Raw genomic sequence first — 19,589 nt, 5'->3', positions numbered from 1 at the left:
TTACGTTTCACCGTCCTGGATTACCTGAGGTTACTTTTGTGGGTGAGCAGAGTGGAGTAAGACATGGTGTTATTTCGGCTTTGCGAGCAAAGAAGTTGTCTAAAGGTTGTCAGGGATATCTAGCTCATGTGGTGCTAGAGGAGGCCGTTCCTAGCAGAATTGAGGATGTGAGAGTGGTTAGACACTTCCCTGATGTTTTTCCTGAAGATTTACCTGGTTTACCCCCAGATCGAGATGTGGATTTCACTATTGAGTTACTTCCAGGTACTAATCCTATTTCATTAACTCCTTATCGTATGGCTCCTGCTGAGTTAAGGGAATTGAAAGTGCAGTTACAGGAATTAGTGGATAAGGGATTTATTCAGCCTAGTACTTCACCTTGGGGCGCTCCAGTGTTGTTTGTGAAAAAGAAAGATGGGACTTTGAGGCTATGTATCGACTACAGGCAATTGAATCGGGTGACGATTAAAAACCGTTATCCATTGCCTCGTATCGATGATTTGTTTGATCAGCTGAGAGGTTCTTGTGTATTTTCTAAAATAGACTTGAGGTCTGGGTACTATCAGCTGAAGATTAGTAGGGATGATGTTCCTAAGACGGCGTTCAGGACTCGTTACGGTCATTACGAGTTTCTGGTTATGCCGTTTGGGTTGACGAATGCACCAGCAGCTTTTATGGATTTAATGAACCGGGTATTCCAGCCTTACTTGGATAGATTTGTTATTGTCTTCATTGACGATATTCTGGTGTATTCTAAGTCCAAAGCAGAACATGTCTGACATCTTACTTTGGTGTTGAAGAGGTTGAGAGAACACCAATTGTATGCTAAGTTTAGCAAGTGCCAGTTCTGGTTAGATCAAGTTGCATTTTTGGGGCACATCATTTCTGCTCAAGGTATTCTTGTTGATCCTCAGAAGGTTGCAGCTGTGGAGAGTTGGGAGCAACCACGAACTGTCACTGAGGTGAGAAGTTTCATTGGTTTGGCGGGATATTATCGGAGGTTCGTTAGGGATTTTTCAGTAATTGCCTTGCCACTGACGAGGTTAACAAGGAAAGACGTTAAGTTTGAGTGGAATGATAAGTGTGAGCAGAGTTTCCAGCAATTAAAGCATTGTCTCACTCATGCACCTGTTTTGACACTCCCGGACGATAGTGGTGATTTCGAGGTTTATAGTGATGCTTCCTTGAATGGTCTGGGATGTGTATTAATGCAGCATGGTAGGGTGATTGTTTATGCTTCGCGGCAGTTGAAAACCCATGAGATGAATTACCCTACACATGATTTGGAGTTGGCTGCTATCATCTTTGCGTTGAAGTTGTGGAGACATTATCTTTACGGAGAGAAGTGTAGGATCTTCACAGATCACAAGAGTCTTCAGTATCTCTTCACCCAGAAGGAACTTAATCTTCGTCAACGGAGGTGGTTGGAGTTGCTCAGCGATTACGATTGCACGATTGACTATCATCCTGGTCGTGCGAACGTAGTAGCCGATGCACTTAGCAGGAAGTCACATGGCCGTATCAATGCGTTGTACGCTAGTCGTGTTCCTCTTTTGGTGGACTTGCGTGCTACGGGAGTAAGGTTAGAAGCAGAAGATCGAGAAGTGGCATTGCTTGCTAATTTTCAAGTTAGGCCAATCTTAGTTGATCGGGTGCTTGAAGCTCAGGTAGCTGATGAACAGATTCAAGAACTAATTCGAGCTCGAGATCAAGGAAGGAGGCGAGATCTCAGAGTTCGTGATTCTGATGGCATGTTGATGTTAAAGGGTAGAATGTACGTGCCTAGTAATGCGGATTTGAAGAAGGAAATTCTCGATGAAGCACATATCTCGGCTTATGCCATGCACCCAGGGGCAACTAAAATGTATCATACTATTCGACCATTTTACTATTGGCCGGGTATAAAAAGGGAGATAGCCGAGTATGTGAGCAGTTGTGCTGTTTGTCAGCAGGTTAAAGCAGAAAGAAGGAAACCGTTTGGGTTGTTGCAGCCGCTTCCCGTTCCAGAGTGGAAATGGGAAAATATCACTATGGATTTTGTGTACAAGTTGCCGCGTACACATAATGGCTTTGATGGCATTTGGGTGATCGTTGATCGGCTCACTAAATCGGCACATTTCATTCCAGTGAGAGAGAAGTACTCTTTGAGCCGGTTAGTGGAATTGTTTATCTCAAAGGTTGTGAAATACCATGGTGTCCCTGTAAGTATCGTCTCAGATCGTGATCCACGGTTCACATCGAAGTTTTGGGTAGCTTTTCAGGAAGCTTTGGGTACGAGACTACTTTACAGTACAGCATATCATCCACAGACGGACGGACAGTCCGAGAGAACTATTCAGACCTTGGAAGATATGCTACGAGCATCAGTGTTACAGTTCAGTGATGCTTGGCACCAGCGGTTAGATTTGATGGAATTTTCTCACAACAACAGTTTCCATTCGAGCATTGGCATGGCACCATTTGAAGTCTTGTATGGTAGATCTTGTCGCACTCCGTTATGTTGGTCAGAGGTTGGCGAAAGAGTCTTAGTAGGTCCGGAGATTGTCGAGGAGACTACTCAAAACGTTCAGGTAATTAGGTCTAACCTGAAAGCAGCTCAGGACAGGCAGAAAAGTTTAGCAGATCGACATGCTACGGACAGAACGTATGAGGTCGGAGATTGGGTATTTCTGAAGCTTTCACCGTGGAGAGGTGTTGTGCGGTTTGGAAAGAAGGGGAAGTTGAGTCCCAGGTACATCGGACCGTACATAGTCACAGAAAGAGTTGGTGAGGTAGCTTACAGGTTGGAGTTGCCTCCGGAGTTGGCTAAAGTGCATAACGTTTTTCACGTGTCTATGCTCCGACATTATGTTGCGGATTCGTCGCATGTGATACCTCCTCAACCGTTAGAGATAAATCCAGATTTGACGTACGACGAGGAACCGTTAACGATCTTGGATTGGAAAGAAAAGGTTCTGGGGAACAAAACGGTGAATTTGGTGAAAGTTCTGTGGAGGAATCACTCGGTTGAAGAAGCGACATGGGAGACAGAAAATAGAATGAGGGATTTGTATCCTAGATTGTTCTTTGACCGTTAGGGGTGTAATTAGTTATTTTGAATTTCGGGACGAAAATCTATTAAGGTGGGTAGGTTGTAACATCCCGTCCCGAAACTAACGAAACGTACGTGTGAATTTACAATTTTACCCCCTAGCTGTTATTTTACGTGTATTTTTGTGTTGTGTGGTGTTGTAGGACCACACACAATCATACATTTTCTTTTTCTTCCCGGGATTCCCTCCCTCATTCCCTCACTCTGTCTTTCTCTGTCTCTCTCTCTCTCTCTCTCTCTCCCCGAGTCCATCTTCTTCTTCTTCTCTTCTCAACATAAGGATATACACACAAACACATTCAAATCTTCACCAATCGAGAAACCAAGACCACCCTCGTGCTCGTGAGGCTGAGAGGAGTCCAGTGGTGCCAATTCCAGGTAAGAACTTTGACGTTTTCACGTCGTTTCGATGAGGTCCGATTTGAACACTGTTCATGCAAACCTAAACTAGCTTGTTTTTGCAATTTCTAAGCTTGTAGATGTGTTTGTGAGGTCCCAAGGAGCCTCGGAGTGGTTCGTTGGACGAGTTTGGACGTCGGGATCGTCCTGTGCAAAGTTGGCCGAGTTTTGACCTTGAAGACAGGTGAGATTCCTTAATTTTTAGGCCTTAAAACTAGTCTAACGTTGTTCTACTAGTCCTAAGCTTCATTTTGGTATAAAGAACGTGAAAAATGGTTGAAAAACGAAGGAGAAAACTTAGTTTGAAAATTACCCAGTTTTCCGGCGCCGGAGTCTCGCCGGAGAAGACAGGGGAATATTCCGTTAAGTTTAACGGAATATTCTTAACGGCAGTGACGGAATCTGGTTAGATTTAACAGAATATTCCGTCAGTTTGACGGAATATTCCTGACGGCGTCTGTTGACACCGTCAGTGTGCAGTGCACGTGGCCGCGCGTGGGGGCACGTAGGTCCGTGCCTGTTCAGGCGCGTGGGGGCGCGTGCGTGGTCCAAAAATTATTTTAAAAATATGGGTGTGATCCTGAGGTTGTGTAGGTCACGTTGGTATATTCAATTGTCCAATTTGAGCAATGTATGAGAAGTTATTACGAGAAGTTGCTTAGGTGCTTTTAAATTAACGTTTTCGTAACTTTGTCGCGTTTAGGTGATTCGTATTCCGAGGACGAGCGTACACACTCGAGGCAGGGGGGCTACGACCCTTCTAATTATCAGTGAGTGGGCTTTTGTTTTCCGTATATACCTATATGCATATTAATTCCCAGAAATAGATTAAAAAGAATAATTGTTTTATGCCATACATTTTATTATTAATACTTATGCATCATCACATGCATTAGTAACGGCATACATTTATATATGTGTATTGGTGCTGTGGACGCACAGGTAAGTGCCAGGTAAGTGGTATTTATGTTTGTATGCAATAGTAGTTTGAGATGCTTAGAGAGCTCATAATCTGCACCCCCGGTGTTAGTGCTCCCGCCCAGAGAGGGGCAGAGTCCTTCACGTGATGTTCACCCGCACCACACGCTCGCCTTGGATCCAAGTTAGGTGCAAGCCTTGTCGTGCAGACCACATTAGGTGGTTCCGACTCGTAGGTGACCCGCGATTATTCGCATAGTCTTCACGTGATCGTAGCACTAGAGCGTATGTATTACACCCAGTCCTGTCGTACAGACCACGTTAGGTGGTGCCGACTCGTGTGCAGATTCAGATGTTGAGTTGAGATTGGAGCTCTATAGGCAGCGGTACATGTCACGTTAGGTGACTCCCGGCTGCCAGATTATATGTTATTGATGTGAATTTACGCTTGAGCATTCATATTTGATTATGAGATTCTGTTGTGGCATATTCTCAAGCATGAATGGCATATTGTGAGCATGAATGGCATATTGCAGAGCATGATTGACATATCTATACATACGTATATATGTTCATTTTCTGGGAAGTATACAGGTTTTACGGCGAGGGGTTAGAATGTATTTTGCTAAAGAGTTTTCAAAGAACTTTGTTTTTGCCCACTCACGCTTTTGTTTTTGCGCCCCTCCAGGTTCTAGTGGTCTAGCAAGTTCGGTGGTTTATCCCAGAGGGCGTCCCGGCATTTCTGACAGACATTCACCATTGTAGGGTCACCTTCGGGTGTATATATGTCGTATCTTTCCTTTTCGACTGCTGTAGACTTGCTCTGAATTGTGTCTCACATACACTAGTACTTTGTATGCTATTAGGATTTTAATTATTAGTACTTTTATATTACCTTCTCATTAGCTTCCGCACGCGCACATGGCTACGTCACCTTCGTGCGACGGCCAGCACGCCCTGATCTCGGTCGGGGTGTGTCACCAATAGCAGCTCCCTTAACAAAAGAGAAACTCTAAAATTCGAAAGATGCTAGCTTTTATTAAGTGTAAAATTCTTCCACCCCAAGAGATACAATTTTAATAATAAACGTGTACACTATCACATAACATTCCGTATTAACCAAATAAAAATATATATAACATTGCATCAATATATTTTATTATCATATAACACTGTCATGAGTTGTACCAGTGTCCTGGAAGCCATTCTCTTATCGACATTTGCTATGTGAAAGGAATGGTAAAGACTCATTATCGAGCACAAATGTCCTAAAGACTGAGATACAAGGGCAACATTCGTCCGACCCACCTTTGAGAATTACAGCAAAGAAAAAAAAATAAAGGGAATTGTTATTAACACGCTAAAAATCTCATTTAGCACTCCAAACTTTCTATAATTAGAAAGAAAAACACATTTGTAAGAAGTGTAAAATAAAATTTTTAGAGTGCTAATAACAATTTCCAGAACAAAACAATGAGATCGCAGATTATTTATTTTAATAATAATTGGGTTGCTTTTACAAAGGGTAATCTTACAATTAATAAAAGAATCTAAAGTCGAAAACAAATTGAATGGACTTCGTGAATGAGAGATCTTTTTCAATGTCAACGGAATACTAGGTAGTACATCATGTATTATTATATAAATATTGAGATATGTATGTTAAAAAGTTAATAATTTGAAAATTATAATTTCTCACCACTTATATAAAAACACGTGATGTACCATCTATGTTCCAGTTACAATAAAAAATTTCTTGTCTTTAACCTAATATTTGAGATTTGGATTCCATCCGGATTCTCTTTGTGAGGATCCCTAGATTATTATATCTTATCCATTTATCGTACATTGTACGGTCATAAATCATTTTGAATATTTTTTACTTAAAATTAAACACAAACAGCACCTAATGATTTTTTGCCGCACGATATATGATAAACGCATAGAATGTGAGGATCTCTATGATGGAGAGAATTCTTATCCTAATATTTGGACTTAATTAATTTGAAAATTGTAGACTTTGGTATCTAATGATTGAAAAAGAAAACAAACCATATAGTTGTTGTTAACCGAATTGAAGTGTGTGACTTTTATACCCATTTGTAATAATGCAAAAGGCAAAAGAATGTTACAAAAAACGATCGAAATCCTTACTTATTGTTAATTGGTTTGTTACTAGATGTGATGCAGATACATAAGTTGGCCAATTAAACTTTTGCTCCTTGTCGATTAGAGAATCTTTAACTTTGGTTCTCGTGGTTTCGACTTTAGAAAATTTAATCATGTAGTTTGCTTACTTTTACAGTTATGATCCATAATGGTTTACCCCAATAGAATTGAAGACAGAAATATGATGTTCTACCACGTGACCATTTTCAACATTTCAAGTGTGTTGTTCCATGTTAGAAAACAGAGAATTTTATGCTCATAACGTGAAGCTTTCTGGAATGATGGTTCAAGCATGTTCTCACAAAGTCTTTGTATTTTAAAAGGGGATAACTGGTGATAAATCACGATTATCTACTTTTTTTGAGGGTCGAGAAAACTCACAGAGGTATTTCAGTCTTCCCTGGTGCACTTCAAAATTTCAAAGATGCTCATACACGACACACACACATCTTGTCACATCAAACTTTCGTCGTCGATTCTAAAGGAGTTAACGGTTGGGACCGAAATTGTAAAGTAAGCAAACTATATGACCAAAATTTAAAAAATAAGTAGACTATAGGGCCATAGTTGGTCAAATTGAAAACTCCGGGGAACAAAAGTCTAGTATGTCATTTTCAAATTCAGCAACTCTAAAGTGGAATATTTCTTATCATATTGAATGAATGCATGAAGACAAATTAAGCCTTGGATTATGAACTAATTGGAATTATACCAACAAACATTCATTGCTTACCAACGTACAGGATGGGACTGCCGGCTTGTTTAAAAAATAAAAAAAATATAACAGATAACAAGCTGCCGATATTCTGCCAAATTAAATTACTAAAATACACATTATATTACGCATTATAAATCTTTCTTCTTTATATCTGTGGTTAAATAGGTGATGAAGTTGTATAAAACTCGATGGCCTTGAAAGTTCTAACGTTTCAAATCCTACAACAAAAATGGGGCTCAAAAACAGCATGTTTCGATACGCCGATGGCACCGATAAGTTGTTGATGTTCTTCGGGACGTTAGGCAGCATCGGTGACGGGTTGCAGAACCCTCTCATGATGTATGTTCTTAGTGAGGTTATTAATTCTTATGGAAAGAGTCAGGTGACAAATGCAGATGTGGACAAGGTAATTAAGCATGGTAAATTTTCTCAGCAACTCTTTCAGTACAAGGCATTTCACTGTGTTGAATATTTGCAGCACTTGCTACTTTCGATTTTTTTTTTTTTTCTTCCAGTTTGCACTCAGGTTATTCTATGTTGCAATTGGAGTTGGATTAGCAGCATTTGTTGGTACGTAAATTCGAACTTTTGTTAGTAATTACTACTTTTCGGGTTATCTGCAACTTTTTCCAATAATCTGTCTTGAGTTTTCTTGCTTGAAGGAAAGAATGAAAGATTGAACCTAATGCTCTTGTGGTGATTACTATTTCTGCAGAAGGGTTATGTTGGACACGAACGGCGGAGAGGCAGACTTCTAAAATGAGAATGGAATATCTGAAATCTGTTCTTAGACAAGAAGTTTCCTTCTTTGACACTCAGACTGCTGGTTCTTCAACAGCATTCCAAGTTATCTCAATCATCTCCTGTGATGCCACCGCAGTCCACGTTTCCCTGTGCGAGAAGGTAAGAGTTAATTTCATCATAAATCCAACTAAAAATTAAAAACTCTATGAAAACTACATTTTCCTGCACCGAATTGAAGAAAATGCGCATGAAGCTGGGGATAAATTAAATGTTTGATGTTTTCTTTGATGCAGATACCTGACTGCTTGACTTACATGTCAACTTTCTTCTTCTGCCATATTTTTGCCTTCAAGCTGTCATGGAGGCTGACATTGGCAGCTATGCCTCTTTCAGTCATGTCCGTAGCTCCGGGACTTATATTCGGAAAGATCCTGATGGGGTTGGTAATGAAGAGGATTGAAGCTCATGGAGTTGCTGGGGGACTTGCTGAACAAGCAATTTCTTCAGCAAGAACCGTGTACTCATACGTTGGAGACAACCAAACGCTAAATAGGTTCAGCACTGCACTTCAGACAGTTACTGAACTTGGAATAAATGTAGGTTTGGTAAAGGGATTGCTGATGGGAAGCATGGGAATCATCTATATCCGTTGGGGTTTTCAGGCCTGGGTCGGGACTTATTTGGTTACTCAGAAAGGCGAAGATGGCGGTCATGTTTTTGTAGCCGGGTTCAATGTCCTCATGGGAGGCCTGTGAGTTAATTTAACACAGCATTTCATTTCAATAGTTCACTTTTGATCTTGAACTTATAATCTAGCTTTGCTATGGCAGGAGTATTTTAAGTGCACTCCCAAACTTAACTGCCATCACGGTGGCATTAGCAGCTACAACTCAAATCCTTGAAATGATTGATCGAGTTCCTAGTATTGACACTGAAGATAAAAAAGGGAAGGCTTTGTCACATGTCAGATGAGAAATAGAATTCCAGGACATTTATTTCAGTTACCCGTCGAGACCTGATACCCCGTCTTACAAGGCTTGATGAGTCAAGATTCCGGCTGGTAAGAGTGCAGGTCTAGTTGGGGGCAGTGGTTCTGGAAAGTCAACCACCATTGCATTGCTTGAAAGATTTTATGACCCCATTGAAGGAGAAATTCTTCTGGATGGACACAAAATTCGAAGACTTCAGGCAAAATGGTTGAGATCTCAGGTCAGTCTAGTTAATCAAGAACCTGTTCTGTTTGCAACTTCCTTGAAAGAGAACATACTTTTCGGAAAGGAAGTGGCATCAATGGAAGAAGTAATAATCGCAGCTAAAGCTGCAAACGCACATGACTTCATTGTTAAGTTACCAGACGGATATGAAACTCAAGTATGCTATCTTCCATTCTTGGAATCTATTTTGGTTTCCATGCTTAGTTCTTAAACCTTGAATTATATTTCAAAAATGTTATCGTAATAAAAAAAAAAAAAAAAAAAACTGTACAAATTGACCTGATATGAACTTTGAAACTGATCTCATTGTTAGACGAAGTCAGTATTGGAAGAAGGACAGCAGGCCAAACTGTACAGACAGCACAGCAAGCATTTGCTGACTCATGAACAGCAAGTATTCCCATGCGTGCTTGGTTACTGCTAAAGCTTTTTCCCATGTGTGCTGTCAGAAGACAGCAGATGGTGCTGCTGCATGTGTGTGTAGTTTAATATGTAAAGGTGTATAGATGGTGGTGAGGCATGGGTGTGCATGCTGTCACCTAGTAGTTTAATATGTAAAGATGTTGTTGTAATGTACATATAAAAGCCTTCCCGTAAGGCTTGGAACTGCGTGAGATTTTGAAGTATTATAATTGAGATCAGAAATTCTTTCACTCATCACATGATTACTGCTCATAACATCATTTTTATGGTTTCCCCAGGCTGGTCAATTTGGATTCCAACTGTCTGGTGGGCAAAAGCAGCGAATTGCCATTGCGGTTGCTCTGCTTAGGGATCCAAAAATCCTGCTTCTTGATGAGGCAACTAGTGCACTGGATGCGTAGTCCGAAAGAGTAGTGCAGGAGGCAATTGATCAGGCATCAAAAGAGAGGACAACAATCATCATTGCCCACCGCCTGTCTACAATCCAAACAGCAGACTTGATTTTTGTTCTTCAAGCTGGGAAAGTAATTGAGTCAGGCTCACACAATCAGCTAATGCAAAAGAAGGGACAACAGGGAGGCGAATACTTCAAGATGGTACAAATGCAGCAGACAGTGGCCCAAAACGAGGCTTCTGATGATTCCAGTTCTCAAATATATGAAAAGCCTCGCCGTAGGAGGAGTGTTGCACCAAGCCCCATTAGTTTCAGATCGGTTACTCCTTCTCCAGCCTTCAACCCCACAACAATGTCTATGTCCATGGGAACACCCTACTCATTCTCTGTCCAATATAATCCTGATGACAAAAGTGACGATGAAGACACCAAGCGCCCCAATTATCCTCCTCCATCCCAATGGCGCCTGCTGAAAATGAATGCACCAGAATGGGGACAAGCCTTGCTCGGATGCTTGGGTGCAATAGGTTCCGGGGCATTGCAACCTATAAACGCCTACTGTGTTTGATCACTTATATCAGTCTACTTCCTCCAGGACAAATCTGAAATTAAGAGACAATCCAGAGTCTTGTCCCTCGTTTTCTTAGGAATCGGTGTTTTCAACTTCTTCACCAATCTCCTCCAACATTACAATTTTGCGGTCATGGGAGAAAAGTTGACGACAAGAGTAAGAGAGCAACTGCTTGAAAAGTTGCTGACTTTTGAGATCGGGTGGTTTGATCAAGATGAGAATACAAGTGCAGCTATTTGTGCAAGGTTCGCCACCGAAGTAAACACGGTTCGATCTCTTGTTGCCTTGTTGGGGACCGGATGTCATTGCTGGTCCAAGCAGTTTTCGGGGCTTGTTTTGCTTATGCAGTAGGACTTTTGCTGACATGGAGGCTAGCATGATAGCAGTGCAGCCACTAGTCATCGGGAGCTTTTACGCAAGAAGCATCTTAATGAAGAGTGGTGGTGAGAACGTACAAATAGCTGAAAAGCAAGGAAGCCAATTGGTGAGCGAAGCTGTCATTAACCACAGAACTATAACCGCCTTGTCTTCTCAGAAAAGAATTCTGGGGCTGTTTGGTGCAACCTTGAAAGGTCCGATGAAGGAGAGCATCAAACAGTCCTATGTTTTGGGTGCTGGCTTGTTTAGCTCCCAACTCTTCAACACTGCTGCTACAGCTTTAGCATACAGGTATGGTGGACGAGCTGATAACTCCAAAGGAACTTTTCCAGGCATTTTTGATACTGCTATTCACCGCTTATATCATTGCAGATGCCAGAAGCATGACTTCTGATCTATCTAAAGGAAACAGTGCCATTCAATCAGTTTTTGCAATGGTAGACAGGAAAAGTGAGATTGATCCGAATAACCAATGGGGTTTGGAAATCAAGAGGAGGATAAAGGGTCGGGTTGAGTTCAGAAATGTTTTCTTTTCGTATCCAACAAGACCTGACCAGATGATCCTTAAGGGATTGACCCTCAGAATTGACGCAGGTAAGACAGTGGCGTTAGCTGGGGGGAGGGGTTCTAGAAAATCCACCGAGAGGTTTTACGATCCAATGAAAGGAACGGTATAAAAAGATGAGCAGGATGTCAAGAACTATAACTTAAGGATATTGAGGTCACATATTGCATTGGTCAGTCAGGCGCCTACTCCTTTCGCTGGAACTGTCTGTGAAAATATTGCATACGGTAAACAGAATACAAAAGAATCTGAGATAAAGAGGACTGCAAGACTGGCTAATGCTCATGAATTCATCAGGTATGAAATTACAGCTGACATTTACATACGAAAAAATATTGTGTCGTTTTGCAGTTTCATAATATGCTGACATTTCTCTCTTTTCATATATTTTGCAGTGGAATGGACAATGGTTATGATACGTATTGTGGAGAGAGAGGAGTTCAGCAATCAGGAGGTCAGAAACAAAGGATTGCAATAGCTCGGGCAATACTCAAGGACCCGTCAATCCTTCTACTGGACGAAGCTACCAGTGCGATTGACAGCATGTCGGAAAAGGCAGTTCAAGAAGCGCTTGAAAAGATGATGGCTAGCAGAACATGCATCGTCATCGCTCACCGGTTATCTACAATACAGAAGGCCAACTCCATTGCCGTGATCCAGAACGGGAAGGTTGCGGAACAGGGTTCACATAACGAATTGATTTCTTTAGGGAGCAATGGAGCCTACTACAATCTGATAAAACTACAAACTGGTAGCTCACCTCCTAGGTGAACCAGAGAAATGGTGACATAATATTTAAGGATGTTGCATTGTGATATTATGCAGATTTGCTTTGAATTAGTTACCTCATTTTTTGTTAAATATGAGAAGGAATTTGATTGTAGGTTGTAATTTTTAAGGTTTAACATGGCAGATGGAGATTAATATATATAGGCTTTGATATAAGAAATCCTATTGCAATTAGTATATGTGTTACGGGGAATTATACTAAACTTAAACCTGACCCATTAACTTATCGTGTTCAAATATGTAAATACAAACTCATTTGCAAGTTTAAAGCGTCGTGTCTCGTTTGACCATTTTCTTTCTTATTAACTAAACTAAATAATATCAAGTTCAGTATAAAATAAAATAAAAATCTTACAATACTAAAGACTTACAGTACTGGTGTAACACATTACATAACCAAATATCCGAACATATTCCACAAAAGAAATGCGTCCAAAAAATTGGAAGTATATACAACATAGAGATGGGGGACAAGGGAGTCGTTCTATTGGGAAGCTAGCCCTTTCTAATCACTCTGAGTGGGAAGTAAGTAGCCTACTTTTATAGTTCAGCAAGCCTTATGGGTAGTTCGACTCTCCTAATCCTTCAACGTCCTCATTAATAAAAAAAAACTGTTAAAAAAAAATGTGACTATCGTGCGGAACCGTGTCAACCCATCACAAAATTGACTCGTTTAACTCAACTATTTTCCATGTGTATTTGTATCATATTAAATTATTAAACGTGACCATAACTAAATTCGCTCCAATTAAACAGCTTTTGATGGACTCTCTCTAAAAAGTCTTCCCTTTTCTCTCTCTAATTTTCTCTTTGTGAAAACCTCCTACCAACTTCGCCGCCAGCCCTAGCCTTTGGCTTGGGTGCCGGAGGCATCCTCCTTTCCTCCCTCCCTTCCTTTCTTTCTTCTTTTCCTTGCTCTTCTCCTTTTCCTTCTGAGTTTTCTCAAATTCTCCTTCCCTTGCCCTTTCCCTATTTTCCTTCCCCCCTCTTCTCCTTTGCTCCTCCCCCATCCCTGCTTCCCTCCTCATCTTTCTTCATCTTTTCCAATTTTCTCCCTTCCTTTTTAATTATCGGTTCTCCCCTGGGTTTATTCTTTGTTTTCCTTAAGCTGAGTCTCAACTATATGGGGCTGCTTGCCTCTTTTCTAGCTTTTTTTCGCCTACTTTTACTGCTTTTCGGTCTTTTATTTCCCTTCCTCCCTTCTCTTAGTTATGATACTTCATCCCCATCCCACCATGTACTTGGATCGGCAAGCTCTAATAAGAAATTGGATATTAGATCCACTTCCCTCCCTCACTTTCCCTCTCCCAACCGGCATGCTGGATCCCCATCGAGGCCGTGTTGGGTATCTTACATACCCGTTAGCCTCATCCTCTTCCCATATGTTACTTTCTTTGTATATATTTGTGGGGGTTCGTGAAGGGGATTTGGATCTAATGTTTACTCTCTGTTTAGAGTTTGGCTTCTTCTGAGGATATGATGGCAAGGGCGATGCGGTCTTTGCGGCTAGAGATTAGGGTTTTTTATTGTATATTTTTGTTGCCTTTGAGCCTAAACTTTGTGGGCCTCCCTTTGTATGTTGAGTTGCTGCTCTTCCCAATCATTTTTGGACCTTGTATTAGTTTTTATTGTAATAAAAGTTGTCTTGTGATAAAAAAAAAGATTAAAAAAAAATTAAAAATTGGAAGTGTCATGATTTTGCCAGATCCACTAACAAGAACATAAATTCATGGTCTAATGCCAATCTAATCTTGATACTACCATTTCAAGTATTTTAGGCTAATAAAGTGGTCCAATGGCTCCATGTCACAGCCTTTACAGCCTCAATTGAAATCTGATTCCGAAAGCATCAGAATTGGTCGCCAATTGAAATCCAACCACGTTTTTTTTGTGGGACTACCTACTTTTGCAAAACCGTACCAGGAGTTCTTCAAAAATGTATTTTTCTTCGTGGCATCATTATTTCCAACCCGTTTAATTTTCCCACCCACACACACCACTCATCAACTCCAAAATTTAAAATAAATGGTATATAAAGAGAGGCAAATTTGATGGTGCGGTCGCAGATTTGGGTTAGGCCGATTAGTCAAGTCAGTGTGTTTGAAAAATAAACGTCACGGTGTGAAATTTTCGGTCCTTAGGCAAGCGGAATTGTGATTTGACTAATATTACATTGTCTACAGTCCATCTAAACAACTGCCAAAAAATTTGAAATGCAAATAACAAGAATGAATATCCAATAATTTAGGCAACCCAAATAAATAGACACCAAAAATTTGAAATTCCAATTCAAGTAGAAAATATTTTGGGCACAAAAAGTTAGCACTAATTTCTTCCCAAGTTAAAGAATAGCACTAAATGCAAATCAACATATGGAATTATAAAATAAGAAAATATAAAAAAATTACAGAAAAATAAGGAAAATCAAAACCAAGAAATTGGACAAAACCCCCACCCGTCCGGAAAAGAATCCAATCAGGTGATGATCTGGTGCAGCAGAGAGCTTGATATCCTTCCTGTTGACTTTTCCACCAGAGTCATTGACCAGCACATCAGCCCCAACGTCCAGCCTATGCCTCTTGGTCCTCCAAAACATGATCTTGAACCTCACAGCAGTGGCCAAATCCACCCTAAAAATCACACTCCCATTGGCGTAGACCCCACTGGACACCGCCGTCCAGTTAAGCCACTCTTGGGGCCCCACGACCGCTGGCTTTGTGGCCGTCTTCTTGTGCCCCTGGTAGAACTGGGGCACAGCATAAGTTGCCACCGGTATGCCGGTGGCGTTGGGCTGCAGCCGGAAGGTGAGGTTGACGGCGTCGTAGTAAACGCCCTTGTCCTTGTTGGTGTTTCCGAGCCGGAGGGTGACGACGAGGGTGTTGTTTTTGGTGTCGTTTAGGGTCCGGTTGAGGGCAGGAAGGTAAAACGAGCGGATGGTGCACTTGGGGTTGGAGGTGCGGAGGCTCAGCCACACGAAGAGGGCTGTGAGGCCGAGGGTGAATATGAAGCTGAAGCAGCACCTGCAGCACCCGCCTGGTTGATCCGGCATGTTTGATTTCCACACTTTTTTTTAGAGAGAGAAATGTGAATAGGGTTAGAGTGAGAAAATGTGCGTGCGAAGGAAATGATTGGAAAAGACATTATTGATGTTCTTATTTAATATTAATTGAAGTCTTGGCACTGTTTTGGTTTTTGGATGCTTTTACTTTTCTTTGAATGGTTGGTGCCTTCAGAATACTCTCCACTATGTTGTAACTTATTAGAATTTACGGTATCCGATGTACATGCTCTTGTATCAATCTCACTCGTTACAGAGACGAGTGAAATTGACACAACAGAGTATTAACTTGAATCTCGAGTGTGATAAAATCTGTGGTATCCGATGTATATGCTCTTAATCAATCTCACTCGTTACAGAGAGGCAAGTGAGATTGATACAACAAATCATTGACCTGAATTCTTGAGTGTGAGAAAATATCCGAGTACGATTGACACAAAAGAGCATTGACTTGAATTCTTAAAGTCATTGAACGTAAAAACTTGGCAATTTGCTTTCTCTATTGGACGTTTTATTCAAATCTCCCATTATTTAAAGGAAATAGCTACTTCCACCAAAATTCTTGGAACCTTCCTTTAATCTTATTTTTTTATTTTTTTCCTTTCTTCCGAAGTCCTTTTTGATATTTTATTTGAAACTAAAAACAATTCTCTAAATTTCCTATAAACTAAATAATAAATAAATAAAAGAATGTAATAATTTCTTATAAAGAATAGGAAGGTGTGAGTCGCGTGATGAACATTTTTTGTGAAGCTTCTCTAAGTTTCACATGAAGCGTCTAATTTGATGGGGACTTAAAAAGCACCGAGTTTAGTTTCTATGGAGAGAATCCAAACGAGCACTGACGATGAAAATAATGCACGATGAATATTGAACATTGTTTTTCACAGTAAGGGTTACCTTGTCCTTGGCTACATTATTGCACAAATAAAAGATCAAACCTTTGATGCCACGCTTGCTTCAGCCTCTATTGACCTTTTTCCTCCTCAAACTTGTTTATAGCCACTTGTAGTTCATCTGTGCCTCCAACAGCTCTCATGGTGTAGAAATATACTACGAAAGCAAAAGCTGACAAGCCCCCTGCAACGATAGCATTCTTTGTTTTAGGTGCAACGCTCCTAAATCCCGAAATCCCAGCCATTTACAGCTAAATTCTGCATCAACTTCTGCTTTATGCTTCCATCTGCAAATCCGAAAAGAGAAAGAGAAGACTAAACTAAATTTGTCTGCCCTCTGAAAGAAAGATGTTGTTCAGGCTAAAGAAAACACCGTAGTGCAGTACCCTGTTCTTTTTCTGTTAAGTATGGAAGAATGATTCCGCCGAGCAATTGAAAAGGCAGAGAAAATATAGACACATCAAATATCAAACGGTTGGGAACATTACATACAGCAGCCCAAATTACTCCCTTATACCCCATTGCTAATAAGAAACCCAAAACAAGAAATTAAGATTAAAGGGGCGCAAATAATGATCAATATCAAGCACACTGAAAATACATTTTCGAATGACTAATGCAAGGAAAATGTAATGAAGGATCTAATGGATATGCACTTTCAAGGCCTATGTTTGTGAGTCAAAGTGATTTTATGAACATAATGCTCAATGATCCAAAAGACGGGATAGAATAGCTAAAAAACTTTTGAACTATCCTTTAGCTCATAAAGTTAAACAACTTTCAACCTAGACTTCCACAGTTTTCCAACGCTTCAGGAAACTGGTTGAGGAAGGGCTGGACCTCTCTTGGTTAACCGAAGGCCCTACTTCTCTTCCCGAGCTCATGGACTGTTCATGGAGGGTAATAGGCAACCGCGAAGTCACAAGATGAATTGCCAAAAGAATGTTTCACATTCCATACCACTGGAAAAAGATGGAGCACGGGGAACAAGTATTTGACTGCCCCAAAGGCTGCTATGGCCTTCTTGCCATGGTTACTTAGCGCTTGCGCGAATGAACAAAGAATAGATAGGGTTGACGACAGAATGATCAACTCCTACCCTACTAATTTAGTGTATAGAAGGTGAGCGAGTTAGCATCTTACTTGGATGAAGAAAGACATAGCTCTTTAGCAAAGACGTGTCGAAAACCCCCTGGGATTATTGAACGTTAACCCATCACTCTTGGAGGGCGGTGCAAAAGCTCTAATGAGGGGAAATCTCCTATTTATATCTATTGATGAGACAAAATGAATGCACGTAGGTAAACAGCAGGGAGTTGTCAAACAGAAGTCATGTTGCTTCCTCATCCACTAATAATAACATTCTTTTGAAGCTTTAGACCACATAACAAAGCATGGAATCTGGCTTTCATGGAGTGGTAGTAGGTATCAGCCAAAAATCATACCAAAATTTAAAAACACAAAAAATATTATATGCAAGTTCATTCATAGCCTTGTTAATATAAGCCAGACTTTCTCTACCCAAGTCCTTTATTGTGTTTCCGGTGTTTACAGAACATAAGAACAAAATGCAATATCCTTATAGCATAAGCTTAACCAGAAGTGGAACTTTACATAGATATTTCTACTTATATCCCTTTTCTTTCAGTTTCTACAAGCTTAAAGGATAGTAGTTTGTTAAAAAAATAAAAAAAATACTACCAAGAACACCTAAATTTTCAAATTCCACCTAACTTCTTGTGACATTCTTAGCTCATGCTTCTGCCGAAACAATAAAGGGATTCTCATTCAAAAAACAAGAAAAAAAAAACACTATACTATATTATCAAATTCCAAAACCTAGTTGCGATTTGCCTAACTCGTGCTTTTGTGGAAACAGTAAAGGAAATCTTATATTTATATAACAAGAAACGAACATCTAGCTTTTATCTGCAAGAACAATTATAAGCTTAAACCCTGTATGGTTTGCTAAGTCCATAAATCCAGTTTGATCCAACTTGAACAGATAGAAGAAGCACTTCAAACCCAACTTCTAAAAACTCCCAAGAATCGAAGACTTAATGACAACAACAAGAATTCAACTTGCCCATGATTACATTTACTTTCAGTAAAATGCAATCAAATTTTGCAAATGAGGATTGAAACCTTCACTTTTAATGCCAACGTTTCAAATTTTCAGACAAACAGGCAAAGATTTCTAACAATATTGATCACCATTTTCAAAATTGATTCAAACCCAAAATTTGAAATCAACACAACTAGAGAGAGAGAGAGAGAGAGAGTACCTGAAAGTAAAATCGACCTAGATGGAGAGAGGAAATGAGAGTGTCTTTCTGCTGTGTTCTTGTTTTAGGTTCTTTGGTTTTGTATAGTGTGGTTTTCCATTTCGAATTTGGGCTTTTCATCTTCGGTTTCCATTTGGGCCCGTTTTAGTTCCTTACGTTTGGGCCCTGTCAAGAAAATAAATCCCTAAACAAAAATTAGAAAAAGATAAAATGAACTATCATGTAGTAGACTAGTAGTACGATTTTACACAAAATTTGCCCTTTTTCCGCAGTTAAAACCAAAAGTATCACGATAAAGCGGGCTTTTTTTTCACGGTTAAATATAGAACGATTACTGTCAAAGCCTCCATGACCAATGTTTCTTAGCGATTAAAACTAAAAGGATCACGACAGAACCATCATTGCAATTTTTTTTTTTTTTATTTATCAGCACTTGGGTTTTAGAGATGTTGGAAGATTTCTATTTTGGACCTGAGGCATCCACAACAAGACGTCAAACTGGACTCGATGATTAAGAGTTGTTACTTTTCTACATTGTGGTTTTGCCTTGATTAGTTAATGGAGATCAGAATCTTTGTCAGTTACTTAATTCTCAAGCTAATCAGTGTTTGAACTTAACTGTTTGGTTTCGATAATTATTTAGTCTGATAAATTAAATAAAAAGGTGGACTTTACTGTGTGCGCGAGTGCATTATGTTTTTATACAACAATGTATTTACACTAAGTAGTGGGAGAATAAATGGGTTGCAAATTTATCATTCACGAGATTCAAATTTAAAGTCTCTTACTTACAAATGAACAAAAATACCATTAGACCGCTATAGTCAGTGGCGCGTGCATGTGTTTAGAAGAAATGTAAAAAGATAACAATAGCTATTTTTCTGAACATATTGGATTTGAGGTAGGAACGTCCATGTTCAATACCTCCAAGGAGTTTCTATAAATGCATGCTTGTTGCAATTTTTGTTTCATAATCA

General features: G+C 40.0%; 1 protein-coding gene, 1 long non-coding RNA gene and 1 pseudogene across 3 annotated transcripts; 2 read left to right on the top strand and 1 right to left on the bottom strand.

Annotated features, from left to right (window-relative positions):
- Nucleotides 1–3,589: 3,589 nt before the first annotated feature.
- Nucleotides 3,590–5,250, top strand: LOC148693170 (uncharacterized). Its single transcript, XR_015953149.1, has 3 exons — nucleotides 3,590–3,674; nucleotides 4,194–4,260; nucleotides 5,097–5,250. It is a non-coding gene; the product is annotated as an uncharacterized LOC148693170 (long non-coding RNA).
- A 2,167-nt stretch (nucleotides 5,251–7,417) lies between these two features.
- LOC137741587 (putative multidrug resistance protein) lies at nucleotides 7,418–12,424 on the top strand (annotated as a pseudogene). The gene is made up of 7 exons (XR_015953501.1): nucleotides 7,418–7,701; nucleotides 7,811–7,865; nucleotides 8,011–8,198; nucleotides 8,333–8,790; nucleotides 8,870–9,410; nucleotides 9,955–11,881; nucleotides 11,980–12,424. The product of XR_015953501.1 is annotated as a putative multidrug resistance protein (transcript).
- Nucleotides 12,425–14,635: 2,211 nt separating this feature from the next.
- On the bottom strand, nucleotides 14,636–18,660 carry LOC137742578 (protein NDR1). Its single transcript, XM_068482488.2, has 3 exons — nucleotides 18,613–18,660; nucleotides 16,373–16,614; nucleotides 14,636–15,436 (listed from the first exon to the last, which is right to left on the bottom strand). The coding sequence occupies exon 3, from the start codon at nucleotides 15,420–15,422 to the stop codon at nucleotides 14,778–14,780; it is 645 nt and encodes a 214-aa protein (XP_068338589.1). The 5' UTR covers nucleotides 15,423–15,436; nucleotides 16,373–16,614; nucleotides 18,613–18,660; the 3' UTR covers nucleotides 14,636–14,777.
- Between the last annotated feature and the right edge of the window lie 929 nt (nucleotides 18,661–19,589).

The sequence above is a fragment of the Pyrus communis genome, chromosome 11, assembly GCF_041283825.1.
Source record: "Pyrus communis isolate YQ-2024b chromosome 11, ASM4128382v1, whole genome shotgun sequence".
Taxonomy (NCBI): Eukaryota; Viridiplantae; Streptophyta; class Magnoliopsida; order Rosales; family Rosaceae; genus Pyrus; species Pyrus communis.
The sequence above is the reverse complement of the archived record's forward strand: the minus strand, read 5'-3'. Positions and strand labels throughout refer to the sequence as shown.

Bases quoted from the DNA above. Each gene is read 5' to 3' on its own strand.
- LOC137742578 (XM_068482488.2), bottom strand. From the start codon at position 15,422: ATGCCGGATCAACCAGGCGGGTGCTGCAGGTGCTGCTTCAGCTTCATA.